This window comes from Oncorhynchus gorbuscha, linkage group LG12 (genome assembly GCF_021184085.1).
Source record: "Oncorhynchus gorbuscha isolate QuinsamMale2020 ecotype Even-year linkage group LG12, OgorEven_v1.0, whole genome shotgun sequence".
NCBI lineage: Eukaryota > Metazoa > Chordata > Actinopteri > Salmoniformes > Salmonidae > Oncorhynchus > Oncorhynchus gorbuscha.
The window spans coordinates 3,168,250-3,185,322 of NC_060184.1; the positions used below are offsets into that span (position 1 = coordinate 3,168,250).

General features: G+C 57.9%; 1 protein-coding gene across 8 annotated transcripts in view; it reads right to left on the reverse strand.

The window, feature by feature from the left end:
* The window catches only part of LOC123990453 (ensconsin-like), an 86,068-nt gene that overhangs the window by 32,775 nt on the left and 36,220 nt on the right, over window positions 1–17,073 (reverse strand). For 3 of the 8 annotated variants that reach the window (XR_006830643.1, XR_006830642.1, XM_046290990.1), the window contains exons 6-9: window positions 10,081–10,185; window positions 6,348–6,461; window positions 5,290–5,385; window positions 3,040–3,156 (exon numbers count right to left, since the gene is read on the reverse strand). Coding sequence is in view for 6 of the 8 variants with exons in the window: in XM_046290990.1 (XP_046146946.1) it covers window positions 3,040–3,156; window positions 5,290–5,385; window positions 6,348–6,461; window positions 10,081–10,185 (432 nt within the window). In the remaining 2 variants the exon portion in view is untranslated. The remainder of the gene's footprint in view (window positions 1–3,039; window positions 3,157–5,289; window positions 5,386–6,347; window positions 6,462–10,080; window positions 10,186–17,073) is intronic. The other 5 variants (XM_046290991.1, XM_046290993.1, XM_046290994.1 and 2 more) reach the window with 5 other exon arrangements.

Sequence of the window (17,073 nt, forward strand, 5' to 3'; positions counted from 1 at the left end):
GAGGGAGAGAGGTGGTGAGGGAGAGAGAGGTGGTGAGAGGAGAGGTGGTGGTGAGGGGAGAGAGGTGGTGAGGGAGAGAGAGGGGTGAGGGGAGAGAGAGGTGGTGAGGGGAGAGAGGTGGTGAGGGAGAGAGGTGGTGGTGAGGGGAGAGAGAGGTGGTGAGGGGAGAGAGGTGGTGGTGAGGGGAGAGAGGTGGTGGTGAGGGGAGAGAGGTGGTGGTGAGGGGAGAGAGGTGGTGGTGAGGGGGTGAGAGAGAGGTGGTGAGGAGGAGAGAGAGGTGGTGAGGGGGAGAGAGAGGTGGTGAGGGGGAGAGAGGTGGTGAGGGGAGAGAGGTGGTGAGGGGAGAGAGGTGGTGAGGGGAGAGAGAGGTGGTGAGGGGAGAGAGAGGGTGGTGAGGGAGAGAGAGGTGGTGAGGGGAGAGAGAGGTGGTGAGGGGAGAGAGAGGTGGTGAGGGGGAGAGAGAGGTGGTGAGGGAGAGAGGGTGGTGAGGGAGAGAGAGGGGAGAGGTGGTGAGGGGAGAGAGAGGTGGTGAGGGGAGAGAGAGGTGGTGAGGGGAGAGAGGGTGGTGAGGGGAGAGAGGGTGGTGAGGGGAGAGAGAGGTGGTGAGGGAGAGAGGTGGTGAGGGGAGAGAGGTGGTGAGGGGAGAGAGGTGGTGAGGGGAGAGAGGTGGTGAGGGGGGAGAGAGGTGGTGAGGGGAGAGAGGTGGTGGTGAGGGAGAGAGAGGTGGTGGTGAGGGAGAGAGAGGTGGTGAGGGGAGAGAGGTGGTGAGGGGAGAGAGGGTGGTGAGGGGTGAGAGAGAGGTGGTGAGGGGAGAGAGAGGTGGTGAGGGAGAGAGGTGGTGGTGAGGGAGAGAGAGGTGGTGAGGGAGAGAGGTTGGTGAGTGAGAGAGAGGTGGTGAGGGGAGAGAGGGTGGTGAGGGGAGAGAGGTGGTGAGGGGAGAGAGAGGTGGTGAGGGGAGAGGGTGGTGAGGGAGGAGAGAGGTGGTGAGGGAGAGAGAGGTGGTGAGGGGAGAGGTGGTGAGGGAGAGAGAGGTGGTGAGGGGAGAGAGAGGTGGTGGTGAGGAGAGAGAGAGGTGGTGGTGAGGGGAGAGAGGTGGTGGTGAGGGGAGAGAGGTGGTGAGGGGAGAGAGGTGGTGAGGGGAGAGAGGTGGTGGTGAGGGGTGGTGAGGAGAGGTGGTGAGGGGAGAGAGAGGTGGTGAGGAGAGAGAGGGAGAGGTGGTGAGGGAGGAGGGTGGTGAGGGAGAGAGGTGGAGGGAGAGAGGTGGTGAGGGGAGAGAGAGGTGGTGAGGGGAGAGAGGTGGTGGTGAGGGGAGAGAGGTGGTGAGGGGAGAGAGTGGTGGGGAGGGAGAGAGGGTGGTGAGGGGAGAGAGGTGGTGGTGAGGGGGAGAGAGGTGGTGAGGGGAGAGAGGTGGTGGTGAGGGGAGAGAGAGGTGGTGAGGGGGAGAGAGGTGGTGGTGAGGGGAGAGAGAGGTGGTGAGGGAGAGAGAGGGTGGTGAGGGGAGAGAGAGGTGGTGAGGGGAGAGAGGTGGTGGTGAGGGGAGAGAGGTGGTGAGGGAGAGAGAGGTGGTGGTGAGGGGAGAGAGAGGTGGTGAGGGGAGAGAGAGGTGGTGAGGGGAGAGAGGGTGAGGGGAGAGAGGTGGTGAGGGGGAGAGAGTGGTGAGGTGGTGAGTGGGGGAGAGAGAGGTGGTGAGGGGAGAGAGGTGGTGAGGGGGGAGAGGGTGGTGAGGGGAGAGGTGGTGAGGGGAGAGAGAGGTGGTGAGGGAGAGAGGTGGTGAGGGAGAGAGAGGTGGTGAGGGGAGAGAGGTGGGGAGAGAGGTGGTGAGGGGAGAGAGAGGTGGTGAGGGGAGAGAGAGGTGGTGAGGGAGAGAGGTGGTGAGGGGAGAGGGGGGAGAGAGGTGGTGAGGGGAGAGGGTGGTGAGGGGAGAGGTGGTGAGGGGAGGAGAGAGGTGGTGAGGGGAGAGAGAGGTGGTGAGGGAGAGAGAGGTGGTGAGGAGAGAGGGTGGTGAGGGGAGAGGGTGGTGAGGGAGAGAGAGGTGGTGAGGGGAGAGAGGTGGTGAGGGGAGAGAGAGGTGGTGAGGGGAGGGGAGAGAGAGTGGTGGTGAGGGGAGAGAGAGGTGGTGGTGAGGGGTGAGAGAGGTGGTGGTGAGGGAGAGAGAGGTGGTGAGGGGAGAGAGGTGGTGGTGAGGGAGAGAGGTGAGGGAGAGGTGGTGAGGGGAGAGAGGTGGTGAGGGGAGAGAGAGGTGGTGAGGGAGAGAGGGTGGTGAGGGAGAGAGAGGTGGTGGTGAGGGAGAGAGGTGGTGAGGGAGAGAGGTGGTGAGGGGAGAGAGGTGGTGAGGGGGAGAGAGAGGTGGTGAGGGAGAGAGGTGGTGAGGAGAGAGAGGGTGAGGGTGAGGGGAGAGAGAGGTGGTGAGGGGAGAGAGGGTGGTGAGGGGAGAGAGGTGGTGAGGGAGAGAGAGAGGTGGTGAAGGGAGAGAGAGAGGTGGTGAGGAGAGAGAGGTGGTGAGGGAGAGAGAGGTGGTGAGGAGAGAGAGGTGGTGAGGGGAGAGAGAGGTGGTGAGGGGAGAGAGGTGGTGAGGGAGGAGAGGTGGTGAGGGGAGAGAGGTGGTGAGGGAGAGAGAGGTGGTGAGGGAGAGAGGTGGTGAGGGGAGAGAGGTGGTGAGGGAGAGAGGTGGTGAGGGGAGAGAGGTGGTGAGGGGAGAGAGGTGGTGAGGGGAGAGAGGTGGTGAGGGGAGAGGTGGTGAGGGGAGAGAGGTGGTGAGGGGAGAGAGGTGGTGAGGGGGAGAGAGGTGGTGAGGGGAGAGAGGTGGTGAGGGAGAGAGAGGTGGTGAGGAGAGAGGTGGTGAGGAGAGAGAGGTGGTGAGGGGAGAGAGGTGGTGAGGAGAGAGAGGTGGTGAGGGAGAGAGAGGTGGTGAGGGGAGAGAGGTGGTGAGGGGGAGAGAGGTGGTGAGGGGAGAGAGGTGGTGAGGTAGATCAGACAGGTTAGTGATGTCATCAATCAGAGCTCACTGCACCCATCAGTGAGATGTAGTAGGTGTGTTACCTGTGTCTCCAGACAGGCTCATGGCGCTGCGGCTGCGTGCCAGGTAGGAGTGTGTGGGCTGTAGCAGACGATTGACCACTGTGTTCTCCCACGGGGTCAGCGGCATACAACGCATGCCTGGAACGAACACACACACAGATCGTTAGTTGAGATGCAAATGCAGTAAGGGGAGGATCGCCATAGTAACATGCGTTAAAGGATTGCCATAGTAACGTGCAGTAAGGGGAGGATCGCCATAGTAACGTGCGTTAAGGGTAGGATCGCCAAAGTAATGTGCGGTAATGGGAGGATCGCCCTAGTAACGTACTGTAAGAGGGGAATCGCCATAGTAACATGCGGTAAGGGGGGAATCGCCATAGTAACTGCGGTACAGGGAGGATCGCCATAGTAACGTGCAGTAAGGGGATGATCGCCATAGTAACATGTGGTAAGGGGAGGATCGCCATAGTAACGTGTGGTAAGGGGAGGATCGCCATAGTAACATGCAGTAAGGGGAGGATCGCCATAGTAACTGAGAAAACGTGCAAAAGATCATGGTGAATTAAGTGAACCGTTGTGTAACCAGTGTGACAGGATCCGTGTCCTTATGGGTTTCATTTGAGATGCAGACATCATGGGGGATAGAACCACATCCCAGAGTCCCTTTCATTCATTATCCAATTACTCAATACATGATTTACTGAAAGACAGAGCTGGTGTGAGTGTGAGAGATCTGGTGTGTGCACACGGGAAAGCCACCAAGCCATGCTGAAGCTCTTAGCGGCGCGCCTGGGACCGACGGGACCTTAGCGTCTGGGACCGACGGGACCTTCCTTAGTGGCGCGTCTGGGACCGACGGGACCTTCCTTAGTGGCGCGTCTGGGACCGACGGGACCTTCCTTAGTGGCGCGTCTGGGACCGACGGGACCTTCCTTAGCGGCGCGTCTGGGACCGACGGGACCTTAGCGGCGCGTCTGGGACAGACGGGACCTTCCTTAGTGGCGCGTCTGGGACAGACGGGACCTTAGCGGCGCGTCTGGGACAGACGGGACCTTAGCGGCGCGTCTGGGACCGACGGGACCTTAGTGGTGCGTCTGGGACAGACGGGACCTTAGCGGCGCGTCTGGGACCGACGGGACCTTAGTGGTGCGTCTGGGACAGATGGGACCTTAGCGGCGCGTCTGGGACAGACGGGACCTTAGTGGCGCGCCTGGGACCGACAGGACGTTCCTTAGCGGCGCGCCTGGGACAGACAGGACCTTCCTTAGCGGCGCGTCTGGGACAGACAGGACCTTCCTTAGCGGCGCGTCTGGGACCGAGGGGACCTTAGTGTCTGGGACAGACAGGATCAGTGGACAGAGGGATAACAGTGTGACATGCAGGATTCAGAACAAGCTTCCCAGACAAAACTCCTCTGAACAGATGCACACAGGCTGGAAACTATCTAGTCAACTGCATAGGCCTGCTTCCCCTGATGATCCAGGCCCGGTCTCAACTGCATAGGCCTGCATTATCGTCAGTATCCTAGACCACCCAGAACTACATTATCGCCAGTCTCCTAGCGCTGCATTATCGTCAGTCTCCCAGCGTTACATTATCGTCAGTCTCCCGGCGCCACATTATCGTCAGTCTCCCGGCGCCACATTATCGTCAGTCTCCCAGCGTCACATTATCGTCAGTCTCCCAGCGTTACATTATCGTCAGTCTCCCAGCGTTGCATTATCGCCAGTCTCCTAGCGCTGCATTATCGTCAGTCTCGTAGAGTTACATTATCGTCCGTCTCGTAGAGCTACATTATCATCAGTCTCGTGGAGCTACATTATCGTCGGTCTCCTAGAACTACATTATCGGTCTCCTAGACCACCTAGAGCTACATTACCGCCTGTCTCCGAGACCACCTAAAATTACATTATCTTCTGTTTCCTCGACCGTCTTGTGTGTAAATGATAATAAATGCAACAGATTGATTTTCATATAAACACAGTAGCAAAAAGGGAGATTTAAAAACGTTTCAAGAACATGTAATGTGGTCTGTATTAAAAACCTTTAACGGAATAATGACTGAGAACTAATGTGTTTGTAGAATGTTATAGTACAGTGTTGATTTTAATGATTGAAAAGTGTCCATCCTCAGATAAATACATGTAAATAATAAATAAATGACAATAAAGTTATATTGTAATTTGAAGAGATCAGTTTCCAGCCTGTGATGTGATAGGTGGGAATGAGGGTGATTACAGAGTAAAAATTCCCTATTTTTCCCAGAACCACCTTGGGGTTTGTAGTGGGCGGTCTTTCCCCCTGGTAGGCGGAGTTTGAACTGTGATTTGTTAAGTAAGGGTGAAGAGGAGGTCCTTTTCTGTAACACTGAGAGGAGCAATGACAAATCACCACACTTTCTATAATATATACATTAAAACACACCACACAGCCGAAATTAGAATACCAAATATCATGCCACAACACGGAAAGCCTACATGTAAACACCACACTGTGAACATGCAACATTTAGTCAGATTATGGCACATTTACACAACAATTTTTACCATGACGTTAGCCAATGTAAACTTTACTTGACAAACCAACCAATGAGAACTTAGAGATGAAACAAACCACTGTAGTAACAGCAATAGTTCATTAATACCTTCTTCTGTACAATATGATCATCTGTGTGCCTAAAATATAAACGCAACACGCAACAATTAAAAATATTTTACTGAGTTACAATTCATATAAGGAAATCAGTTAATTAAATGAAATTCAGGTCTTTATCTATGGATTTCACATGACTGGACAGGGGTTCAGCTATGGGGAATACTCCTCAGCCCCCCATGCTTCCAAAATTTCCTAAAATTATATTGGAGGCGGCTTATGGTAGAGAAATTAACATTCAATTCTCTGGTTGACATTGCTGCAGTTTTCATGCAAATAGCACGCTCCCTCAAAACTAGAGACGTCTGTGGCATTGTGTTGTGTGACAAAACTGCACATTTTAAAGTGGATTTTTATTGTCCCCAGCACAAGGTGCACTTGTGTAATGATCATGCTGTTTAATCAGCTACTTGATATGCCACACCTGTCAGGGATTATCTTGGCAAAGGAGAAATGCTCACTAACAGGGATGTAAACACATTTTTTGTACAATTTCTGGGATTTTTTTTTGAGATCATGAAACTTGGGACCAACACATTACATGTTGCGTTTATATTTTTGTTTAGCGTATATACACACGTGTGTGTGTGTGTGTGTGTGTGTGTGTGTGTGTGTGTGTGTGTGTGTGTGTGTGTGTGTGTGTGTGTGTGTGTGTGTGTGTGTGTGTGTGTGTTTACCTCGGTCTGGAGAATGTAAGAGTGTGGCAGAGGAGTAGGACAGTCTCTTGGTTATAACTGGATCAGCTGCATGTTTAGAAAGGTTCATGGTCGACACAGACCGTCTGTCAGCATCTACAGACACAGATACACAGACAGAACAGACATCAGGTAACAGACTGACAGACAGAGCTGAGAGAGAGGGGGGAGAGCTGAGAGAGAGTTGACAGAGAGAGGGGGAGAGCTGAGAGAGTTGACAGAGGGGGAGAGCTGAGAGAGAGAGGGGGAGAGCTGAGAGAGAGAGGGGGAGAGCTGAGAGAGAGAGGGGGAGAGCTGAGAGAGAAATGGGGAGAGCTGAGAGAGAAAGGGGGAGAGCTGATAGAGAAAGGGGGAGAGCTGATAGAGAAAGGGGGAGAGCTGAGAGAGCTCACAGAGGGGGAGAGCTGAGAGAGAGAGGGGGAGAGCTGAGAGAGAGGGGGGAGAGCTGAGAGAGAGAGGGGGAGAGCTGAGAGAGCGAGGGGGAGAGCTGAGAGAGAGTTGACAGAGGGGGAGAGCTGAGAGAGAGAGGGGGAGAACTGAGAGAGAAAGGGGGAGAGCTGAGAGAGAGGAGGAGAGCTGAGAGAGCTGACAGAGGGGAGAGCTGAGAGAGAGAGGGGGAGAGAGCTGATAGAGAAAGGGGGAGAGCTGAGAGAGCTCACAGAGGGGGAGAGCTGAGAGAGAGGGGGAGAGCTGAGAGAGAGAGGGGAGAGCTGAGAGAGAGAGGGGGAGAGCTGAGAAAGAGCTGACAGAGGGGGAGAGCTGAGAGAGAGAGGGGGAGAGCTGACAGAGGGGAGAGCTGAGAAAGAGCTGACATAGGGGGAGAGCTGAGAGAGAGGGGGAGAGCTTAGAAAGAGCTGACAGAGATGAGAGCTGACAGAGGGGGAGAGCTGAGAGAGAGGGGAGAGGAGAGGGAGAGAGGGGGAGAGACTGAGAGAGAGAGGGGGAGCTGAGAGAGAGAGGGGAGAGCTGAGAGAGAGAGAGGGGGAGAGCTGAGAGAGAGAGGGGGAGAGCTGAGAGAGAGAGGGGGAGAGCTGAGAGAGAGCTGAGAGAGAGGGGGAGAGCTGAGAGAGAGAGAGAGAGAGAGAGGAGAGCTGAGAGAGGGAGAGCTGAGAGAGAGAGGGGGAGAGCTGAGAGAGAGAGAGGGGGAAGAGCTGAGAGAGAGCTGAGAGAGGGGGGGAGAGCTGAGAGAGAGGGGGGGAGAGCTGAGAGAGAGAGAGAGGGGAGAGCTGAGAGAGAGGGAGAGAGCTGAGAGAGAGAGAGAGAGAGCTGAGAGAGAGGGGGAGAACTGAGAGAGAGGGGGAGAGCTGAGAGAGAGAGAGGGGGAGAGCTGAGAGAGAGAGAGAGAGACAGAGGAGAGAGAGAGAGAGGGGGGAGAGCTGAGAGAAAGAGGGGGGAGAGCTGAGAGAAAGAGGGGAGAGCTGAGAGAAAGAGAGAGGAGAGAAGAGAGAGAGAGAGAGAGAGAGAGGGAGAGAGATGAGAGAGAGAGAGGAGAGAGCTGAGAGAGAGAGAGAGGGGAGAGAGCTGAGAGGGGGAGAGCTGAGAGAGAGAGGGGGAGAGCTGAGAGAGAGCTGAGAGAGAGAGAGCTGGAGAGAGAGAGAGAGAGAGAGCTGAGAGAGAGAGAGAGAGCTGAGAGAGAGAGAGGGGGAGAGCTGAGACGGGGAGAGCTGAGAGAGAGAGAGGGAGAGCTGAGAGAGAGAGGGAGAGCTGAGAGAGAGAGAGAGAGCTGAGAGAGAGAGAGAGGGGGAGAGCTGAGAGAGAGAGAGGAGAGCTGAGAGAGAGAGAGAGCTGAGAGAGAGGGGAGAGCTGAGAGAGAGAGAGAGAGGGGGGAGAGCTGAGAGAGAGGGGGGAGAACTGAGAGAGAGAGAGGGGGAGAGCTGAGAGAGAGAGAGAGAGCTGAGAGAGAGAGAGAGGGGGAGAGCTGAGAGAGAGAGAGAGGGGGAGAGCTGAGAGAGAGAGAGAGAGGGGGAGAGCTGAGAGAAAGAGGGGGGAGAGCTGAGAGAAAGAGAGAGCTGAGGAAGAGGGGGAGAGCTGAGAGAGAGAGAGAGAGAGAGAGAGAGAGAGAGAGAGAGAGAGAGAGCTGAGAGAGAGGGGGGAGAGCTGAGAGAGAGAGGGGGGGAGAGCTGCGAGAGAGAGAGAGAGGGGAGAGCTGCGAGAGAGAGAGAGAGGGGGAGAGCTGCGAGAGAGAGAGAGGGGGGAGAGCTGCGAGAGAGAGAGAGGGGGGAGAGCTGCGAGAGAGAGAGAGGGGGGAGAGCTGCGAGAGAGAGAGAGAGGGGGAGAGCTGCGAGAGAGAGAGAGGGGGAGAGCTGAGAGAGAGAGAGGGGGAGAGCTGAGAGAGAGAGAGAGAGGGGGAGAGCTGAGAGAGAGAGAGGGCTGAGAGAGAGAGCTGAGAGAGAGAGGGGGAGAGCTGAGAGAGAGAGGGGGGAGAGCTGAGAGAGAGAGGGGGAGAGCTGAGAGAAAGGGGGAGAGCTGAGAGAGAAGAGGGGAGAGCTGAGAGAAAGAGAGAGAGAGAGAGAGAGAGAGAGAAGAGAGAGAGAGAGAGCTGAGAGAGAGAGAGAGGAGAGAGAGAGGGGGAGAGCTGCGAGAGAGAGAGGGGGGAGAGCTGCGAGAGAGAGGGGGGGAGAGCTGCGAGAGAGAGAGAGGGGGAGAGCTGCGAGAGAGAGAGAGGGGGGAGAGCTGCGAGAGAGAGAGAGGGAGAGCTGCAGAGAGAGAGAGGGGGGAGAGCTGCAAGAGAGAGAGAGAGCTGAGAGAGAGAGGGGAGAGCTGCAAGAGAGAGAGGGGGAGAGCTGCGAGAGAGAGAGAGAGGGGGGAGAGCTGCGAGAGAGAGGGGGGAGAGCTGAGAGAGAGGGGGGAGAAAGTGAAAACGAGAAAACAAAGGGAGCGCTAGAGAGCTTTCCAGCCAAGACTCTCTAGAGGTGCTACTGCTCTATTCTATGACAAAACCAGGTCTGTTAGCATGCTGGAACCAACAGCATTATGCTGCTAGCATCTGGGGGCTAGCTCAGAGGAAAGGGCACCCATACCTAGTGATGGTAGCTAGCATTAGTCAGATATCCGCCATTGTTTAGCAGTTTTGTAGTGACTTGTGAATCAACTTGGAGCTCATTGGTGAAGTCCTGGTGACCCGGACCTGGACCGGCCTTCTCGTGACTTGTAAGCACTTGGACTGGACAGGCTACTATGACAAGCAGAATATGAGCAGCACTGAACAGCGTGGGTTCTGTTCTCTAGCAGGGGAAGAACGTGCCACACACAGACTCCAGGAGGGTACATCCTCCAGTAGGGGACTTCCTGCACCAGGGGACTTCTTCCACCAGGGGGACTTCCTCCACCAGGGGGACTTCCTCCACCAGGGGGACTTCCTCCACCAGGGGGACTTCCTGCACCAGGGGGACTTCCTGCACCAGGGGGACTTCCTGCACCAGGGGGACTTCCTGCACCAGGGGGACTTCCTCACCAGGGGGACTTCCTGCACCAGGGGGACTTCCTCCACCGGGTGTTTAGCGCTAATGATGAGGGAACTAGCTACTATTCTCTACCGCTAACCTATAGGGATACATACTCACATAACACACCGACATGCTAATGCTAATTCATTATCATTTTGCTCACGCTAATCAAGCAGAACATTCACATTCAGTTCAACTAGCTACCAAGCTAATGCTAGCTAGCTAATGCTAGGTAGCAGGCTAGCGCTAGCTGAGAATGATATATTCACATTGGTGGCTCAGGCCGTATCTGCGGTAGACACTGAATGCACCTTGGAGATGGTGCTCCAGCCCTGCTAGGTCGAGGGGATAGAGGAACGACGACTCGACAAAACCTGCAACAGGACAAAACAACCAGAGAGCAGAGAGAGGTAGAGACAGGGGGAAGTGGGGAGGAGGGCAGCGAGCGATAGAGAGTGTTTGTGTGTGTGTGTGTTTGTACAGTGTTTGGAGACAGTGGGGGGAGAGAGAGAGAGAGAGAGAGAGAGAGAGAGAGAGAGAGAGAGAGAGAGAGAGAGAGAGACAGAGAGAGAGTCAGAGAGAGAGAGAGAGACAGAGAGAGAGAGAGAGACAGAGAGAGAGAGAGAGAGAGAGAGAGAGAGAGAGAGAGAGAGAGAGAGAGAGAGAGAGAGACAGAGAGAGAGAGAGAGAGAGGGAGAGAGCATGGTATGTATGAGTCAGCATAAACACCAGTCAACAAAAAGGATGAACATGCAACAGACTCAACTTAATAACACACACGCAGACACACACACACGTAGACACACACACGTAGACACACACACGTAGACACACACACGTAGACACACACACACACACACACACACACACACACACACACACACACACACACACTCTCTCTCTCTCTCTCTCTCCAGGAACAGAAAGATAAAGCCTAAAACCAAAGCTGAAACCTGGTTCTGGTACTTAAGGGAGAATTGAATGAATGTAGATATGTATTCCACCCAGGGTGTGGTGGGTGTTTACGCCCCAGGGTGTGGTGGGTGTTTACGCCCCAGGGTGTGGTGGGTGTTTACGCCCCAGGGTGTGGTGGGTGTTTACCACCCAGGGTGTGGTGGGTGTTTACGCCCAGGGTGTGGTGGGTGTTTACCACCCAGGGTGTGGTGGGTGTTTACCCCCCAGGGTGTGGTGGGTGTTTACCCCCCAGGGTGGGTGTTTACCCCCCAGGGTGTGGTGGGTGTTTACGCCCAGGGTGTGGTGGGTGTTTACGCCCCAGGGTGTGGTGGGTGTTTACGCCCCAGGGTGTGGTGGGTGTTTACCACCCAGGGTGTGGTGGGTGTTTACGCCCAGGGTGTGGTGGGTGTTTACCACCCAGGGTGTGGTGGGTGTTTACCCCCCAGGGTGTGGTGGGTGTTTACCCCCCAGGGTGTGGTGGGTGTTTACCCCCCAGGGTGGGTGTTTACCCCCCAGGGTATGGTGGGTGTTTACGCCCAGGGTGTGGTGGGTGTTTACCACCCAGGGTGTGGTGTGTGTTTACGCCCAGGGTGTGGTGGGTGTTTACCCCCCAGGGTGGGTGTTTACCCCCCCAGGGTGTGGTGGGTGTTTACCACCCAGGGTGTGGTGGGTGTTTACCCCCCAGGGTGTGTGTTTACGCCCCAGGGTGTGGTGGGTGTTTACGCCCCAGGGTGTGGTGGGTGTTTACGCCCAGGGTGTGGTGGGTGTTTACGCCCCAGGGTGTGGTGGGTGTTTACGCCCAGGGTGTGGTGGGTGTTTGCCCCAGGGTGTGGTGGGTGTTTATGCCCCAGGGTGTGGTGGGTGTTTATCCCCCCAGGGTGTGGTGGGTGTTTATCCCCCCAGGGTGTGGTGGGTGTTTATCCCCCAGGGTGTGGTGGGTGTTTACGCCCCAGGGTGTGATGGGTGTTTACCCCCCAGGGTGTGATGGGTGTTTACCCCCCAGGGTGGGTGTTTACCCCCCAGGGTGGGTGTTTACCCCCCAGGGTGGGTGTTTACCCCCCAGGGTGGGTGTTTACCCCCCAGGGTGTGGTGGGTGTTTACCACCCAGGGTGTGGTGGGTGTTTACCACCCAGGGTGTGGTGGGTGTTTACGCCCCAGGGTGGGTGTTTACGCCCCAGGGTATGGTGGGTGTTTACGCCCCAGGGTGTGGTGGGTGTTTACGCCCCAGGGTGTGGTGGGTGTTTACGCCCCAGGGTGTGGTGGGTGTTTACGCCCCAGGGTGTGGTGGGTGTTTACCCCAGGGTGTGGTGGGTGTTTACCCCAGGGTGTGGGTGGGTGTTTATGCCCCAGGGTGTGGTGGGTGTTTATGCCCCAGAGTGTGGTGGGTGTTTATTCCCAGGGTGTGGTGGGTGTTTACCCCAGGGTGTGGTGGGTGTTCACCCCAGGGTGTGGTGGGTGTTTACCCCCAGGGTGGGTGTTTATGCCCCAGGGTGTGGTGGGTGTTTACCCCAGGGTGTGGTGGGTGTTTACCCCCAGGGTGGGTGTTTACGCCCCAGGGTGGGTGTTTACCCCAGGGTGTGGTGGGTGTTTACCCCCCAGGGTGTGGTGGGTGTTTACCCCCCAGGGTGTGGTGGGTGTTTACCCCCCAGGGTGTGGTGGGTGTTTACCCCCCAGGGTGGGTGTTTACCCCCAGGGTGGGTGTTTACCCCCAGGGTGGGTGTTTACGCCCCAGGGTGTGGTGGGTGTTTACCCCCGGGTGTGGTGGGTGTTTACCTCCCCGGGTGTGGTGGGTGTTTACCCCCGGGTGTGGTGGGTGTTTATCCCCCCAGGGTGTGGTGGGTGTTTATCCCCCCAGGGTGTGGTGGGTGTTTATCCCCCCAGGGTGTGGTGGATGTTTATCCCCCCAGGGTGTGGTGGGTGTTTATCCCCGGGTGTGGTGGGTGTTTACCCCCAGGGTGTGGTGGGTGTTTATCCCCCAGGGTGTGGTGGGTGTTTATCCCCCAGGGTGTGGTGGGTGTTTACCACCCAGGGTGTGGTGGGTGTTTACGCCCCAGGGTGTGGTGGGTGTTTACCACCCAGGGTGTGGTGGGTGTTTACGCCCAGGGTGTGGTGGGTGTTTACCACCCAGGGTGTGGTGGGTGTTTACCCCCCAGGGTGTGGTGGGTGTTTACCCCCCAGGGTGGGTGTTTACCCCCCAGGGTATGGTGGGTGTTTACGCCCAGGGTGTGGTGGGTGTTTACCACCCAGGGTGTGGTGTGTGTTTACGCCCAGGGTGTGGTGGGTGTTTACCCCCAGGGTGGGTGTTTACCCCCAGGGTGTGGTGGGTGTTTACCACCCAGGGTGTGGTGTTTACCCCCAGGGTGTGTGTTTACGCCCCAGGGTGTGGTGGGTGTTTACCCCCAGGGTGTGGTGGGTGTTTACGCCCAGGGTGTGGTGGGTGTTTACGCCCCAGGGTGTGGTGGGTGTTTACGCCCAGGGTGTGGTGGGTGTTTGCCCCAGGGTGTGGTGGGTGTTTATGCCCCAGGGTGTGGTGGGTGTTTATCCCCCCAGGGTGTGGTGGGTGTTTATCCCCCCAGGGTGTGGTGGGTGTTTACCCCCCAGGGTGTGGTGGGTGTTTACGCCCCAGGGTGTGATGGGTGTTTACCCCCCAGGGTGGGTGTTTACCCCCCAGGGTGGGTGTTTACCCCCCAGGGTGGGTGTTTACCCCCCAGGGTGTGGTGGGTGTTTACCACCCAGGGTGTGGTGGGTGTTTACCACCCAGGGTGTGGTGGGTGTTTACGCCCCAGGGTGGGTGTTTACGCCCCAGGGTATGGTGGGTGTTTACGCCCCAGGGTGTGGTGGGTGTTTACGCCCCAGGGTGTGGTGGGTGTTTACGCCCCAGGGTGTGGTGGGTGTTTACGCCCCAGGGTGTGGTGGGTGTTTACCCCAGGGTGTGGTGGGTGTTTACCCCAGGGTGTGGGTGGGTGTTTATGCCCCAGGGTGTGGTGGGTGTTTATGCCCCAGGGTGTGGTGGGTGTTTATTCCCCAGGGTGTGGTGGGTGTTTACCCCAGGGTGTGGTGGGTGTTCACCCCCCAGGGTGTGGTGGGTGTTTACCCCCAGGGTGGGTGTTTATGCCCCAGGGTGTGGTGGGTGTTTACCCCCAGGGTGTGGTGGGTGTTTACCCCCAGGGTGGGTGTTTACCCCCAGGGTGGGTGTTTACGCCCCAGGGTGTGGTGGGTGTTTACCCCCCAGGGTGTGGTGGGTGTTTACCCCCCAGGGTGTGGTGGGTGTTTACCCCCCAGGGTGTGGTGGGTGTTTACCCCCCAGGGTGGGTGTTTACCCCCCAGGGTGGGTGTTTACCCCAGGGTGGGTGTTTACGCCCCAGGGTGTGGTGGGTGTTTACCCCCGGGTGTGGTGGGTGTTTACCTCCCGGGTGTGGTGGGTGTTTACCCCCGGGTGTGGTGGGTGTTTATCCCCCCAGGGTGTGGTGGGTGTTTATCCCCCCAGGGTGTGGTGGGTGTTTATCCCCCCAGGGTGTGGTGGATGTTTATCCCCCCAGGGTGTGGTGGGTGTTTATCCCCCAGGGTGTGGTGGGTGTTTACCCCCAGGGTGTGGTGGGTGTTTATCCCCCAGGGTGTGGTGGGTGTTTATCCCCCAGGGTGTGGTGGGTGTTTACCTCCCCGGGTGTGGTGGGTGTTTACCCCCGGGTGTGGTGGGTGTTTACCCCCGGGTGTGGTGGGTGTTTACCCCCGGGTGTGGTGGGTGTTTATCCCCCCAGGGTGTGGTGGGTGTTTACGCCCAGGGTGTGGTGGGTGTTTACCCCCCAGGGTGGGTGTTTACCCCCCCAGGGTGTGGTGGGTGTTTACCACCCAGGGTGTGGTGGGTGTTTACCCCCCAGGGTGTGTGTTTACGCCCCAGGGTGTGGTGGGTGTTTACGCCCCAGGGTGTGGTGGGTGTTTACGCCCAGGGTGTGGTGGGTGTTTACGCCCCAGGGTGTGGTGGGTGTTTACGCCCCAGGGTGTGGTGGGTGTTTACGCCCCAGGGTGTGGTGGGTGTTTATGCCCCAGGGTGTGGTGGGTGTTTATCCCCCCAGGGTGTGGTGGGTGTTTATCCCCCCAGGGTGTGGTGGGTGTTTACCCCCCAGGGTGTGGTGGGTGTTTACGCCCCAGGGTGTGGTGGGTGTTTACGCCCCAGGGTGTGATGGGTGTTTACCCCCCAGGGTGGGTGTTTACCCCCCAGGGTGGGTGTTTACCCCCAGGGTGGGTGTTTACCACCCAGGGTGTGGTGGGTGTTTACCACCCAGGGTGTGGTGGGTGTTTACGCCCCAGGGTGGGTGTTTACGCCCCAGGGTGTGGTGGGTGTTTACGCCCCAGGGTGTGGTGGGTGTTTACGCCCCAGGGTGTGGTGGGTGTTTACGCCCCAGGGTGTGGTGGGTGTTTACGCCCCAGGGTGTGGTGGGTGTTTACGCCCCAGGGTGTGGTGGGTGTTTACGCCCCAGGGTGTGGTGGGTGTTTACCCCAGGGTGTGGTGGGTGTTTACCCCAGGGTGTGGTGGGTGTTTACCCCAGGGTGTGGTGGGTGTTTATGCCCCAGGGTGTGGTGGGTGTTTATGCCCCAGAGTGTGGTGGGTGTTTATTCCCCAGGGTGTGGTGGGTGTTTACCCCAGGGTGTGGTGGGTGTTCACCCCCCAGGGTGTGGTGGGTGTTTACCCCCAGGGTGGGTGTTTATGCCCCAGGGTGTGGTGGGTGTTTACCCCAGGGTGTGGTGGGTGTTTACCCCCAGGGTGGGTGTTTACCCCCAGGGTGGGTGTTTACCCCCAGGGTGGGTGTTTACGCCCCAGGGTGGGTGTTTACGCCCCAGGGTGTGGTGGGTGTTTACCCCCCAGGGTGTGGTGGGTGTTTACCCCCCAGGGTGTGGTGGGTGTTTACCCCCCAGGGTGGGTGTTTACCCCCCAGGGTGGGTGTTTACCCCCAGGGTGGGTGTTTACCCCCAGGGTGGGTGTTTACGCCCCAGGGTGTGGTGGGTGTTTACCCCCGGGTGTGGTGGGTGTTTACCTCCCGGGTGTGGTGGGTGTTTACCCCCGGGTGTGGTGGGTGTTTATCCCCCCAGGGTGTGGTGGGTGTTTATCCCCCCAGGGTGTGGTGGGTGTTTATCCCCCCAGGGTGTGGTGGGTGTTTATCCCCCCAGGGTGTGGTGGGTGTTTATCCCCGGGTGTGGTGGGTGTTTACCCCCAGGGTGTGGTGGGTGTTTATCCCCCAGGGTGTGGTGGGTGTTTATCCCCCAGGGTGTGGTGGGTGTTTACCACCCCCGGGTGTGGTGGGTGTTTACCCCCGGGTGTGGTGGGTGTTTACCCCCGGGTGTGGTGGGTGTTTACCCCCGGGTGTGGTGGGTGTTTATCCCCCCAGGGTGTGGTGGGTGTTTATCCCCCCAGTGTGTGGTGGATGTTTATCCCCCCAGGGTGTGGTGGATGTTTATCCCCCCAGGGTGTGGTGGATGTTTATCCCCCCAGGGTGTGGTGGATGTTTATCCCCCCAGGGTGTGGTGGATGTTTATCCCCCCAGGGTGTGGTGGGTGTTTACCCCCAGGGTGTGGTGGGTGTTTATGCCCCAGGGTGTGGTGGGTGTTTACTCCCCCAGGGTGTGGTGGGTGTTTACCCCCCCAGGGTGTGGTGGGTGTTTACGTCACAGGGTGTGGTGGGTGTTTACTCCCCAGGGTGGGTGTTTATCCCCCAGGGTGTGGTGGGTGTTTACTCCCGGGTGTGGTGGGTGTTTACCTCCCCGGGTGTGGTGGGTGTTTACCCCCGGGTGTGGTGGGTGTTTATCCCCCCAGGGTGTGGTGGGTGTTTATCCCCCCAGGGTGTGGTGGGTGTTTACCCCCCAGGGTGTGGTGGGTGTTTACCCCCCAGGGTGGGTGTTTACCCCCCAGGGTGGGTGTTTACCCCCAGGGTGGGTGTTTACCCCCAGGGTGGGTGTTTACCCCCGGGTGTGGTGGGTGTTTACCTCCCCGGGTGTGGTGGGTGTTTACCTCCCCGGGTGTGGTGGGTGTTTACCCCCGGGTGTGGTGGGTGTTTATCCCCCCAGGGTGTGGTGGGTGTTTATCCCCCCAGGGTGTGGTGGGTGTTTATCCCCCCAGGGTGTGGTGGGTGTTTATCCCCCCAGGGTGTGGTGGGTGTTTATCCGCCCAGGGTGTGGTGGGTGTTTATCCGCCCAGGGTGTGGTGGGTGTTTATCCCCGGGTGTGGTGGGTGTTTACCCCCAGGGTGTGGTGGGTGTTTATCCCCCAGGGTGTGGTGGGTGTTTATCCCCCAGGGTGTGGTGGGTGTTTACCTCC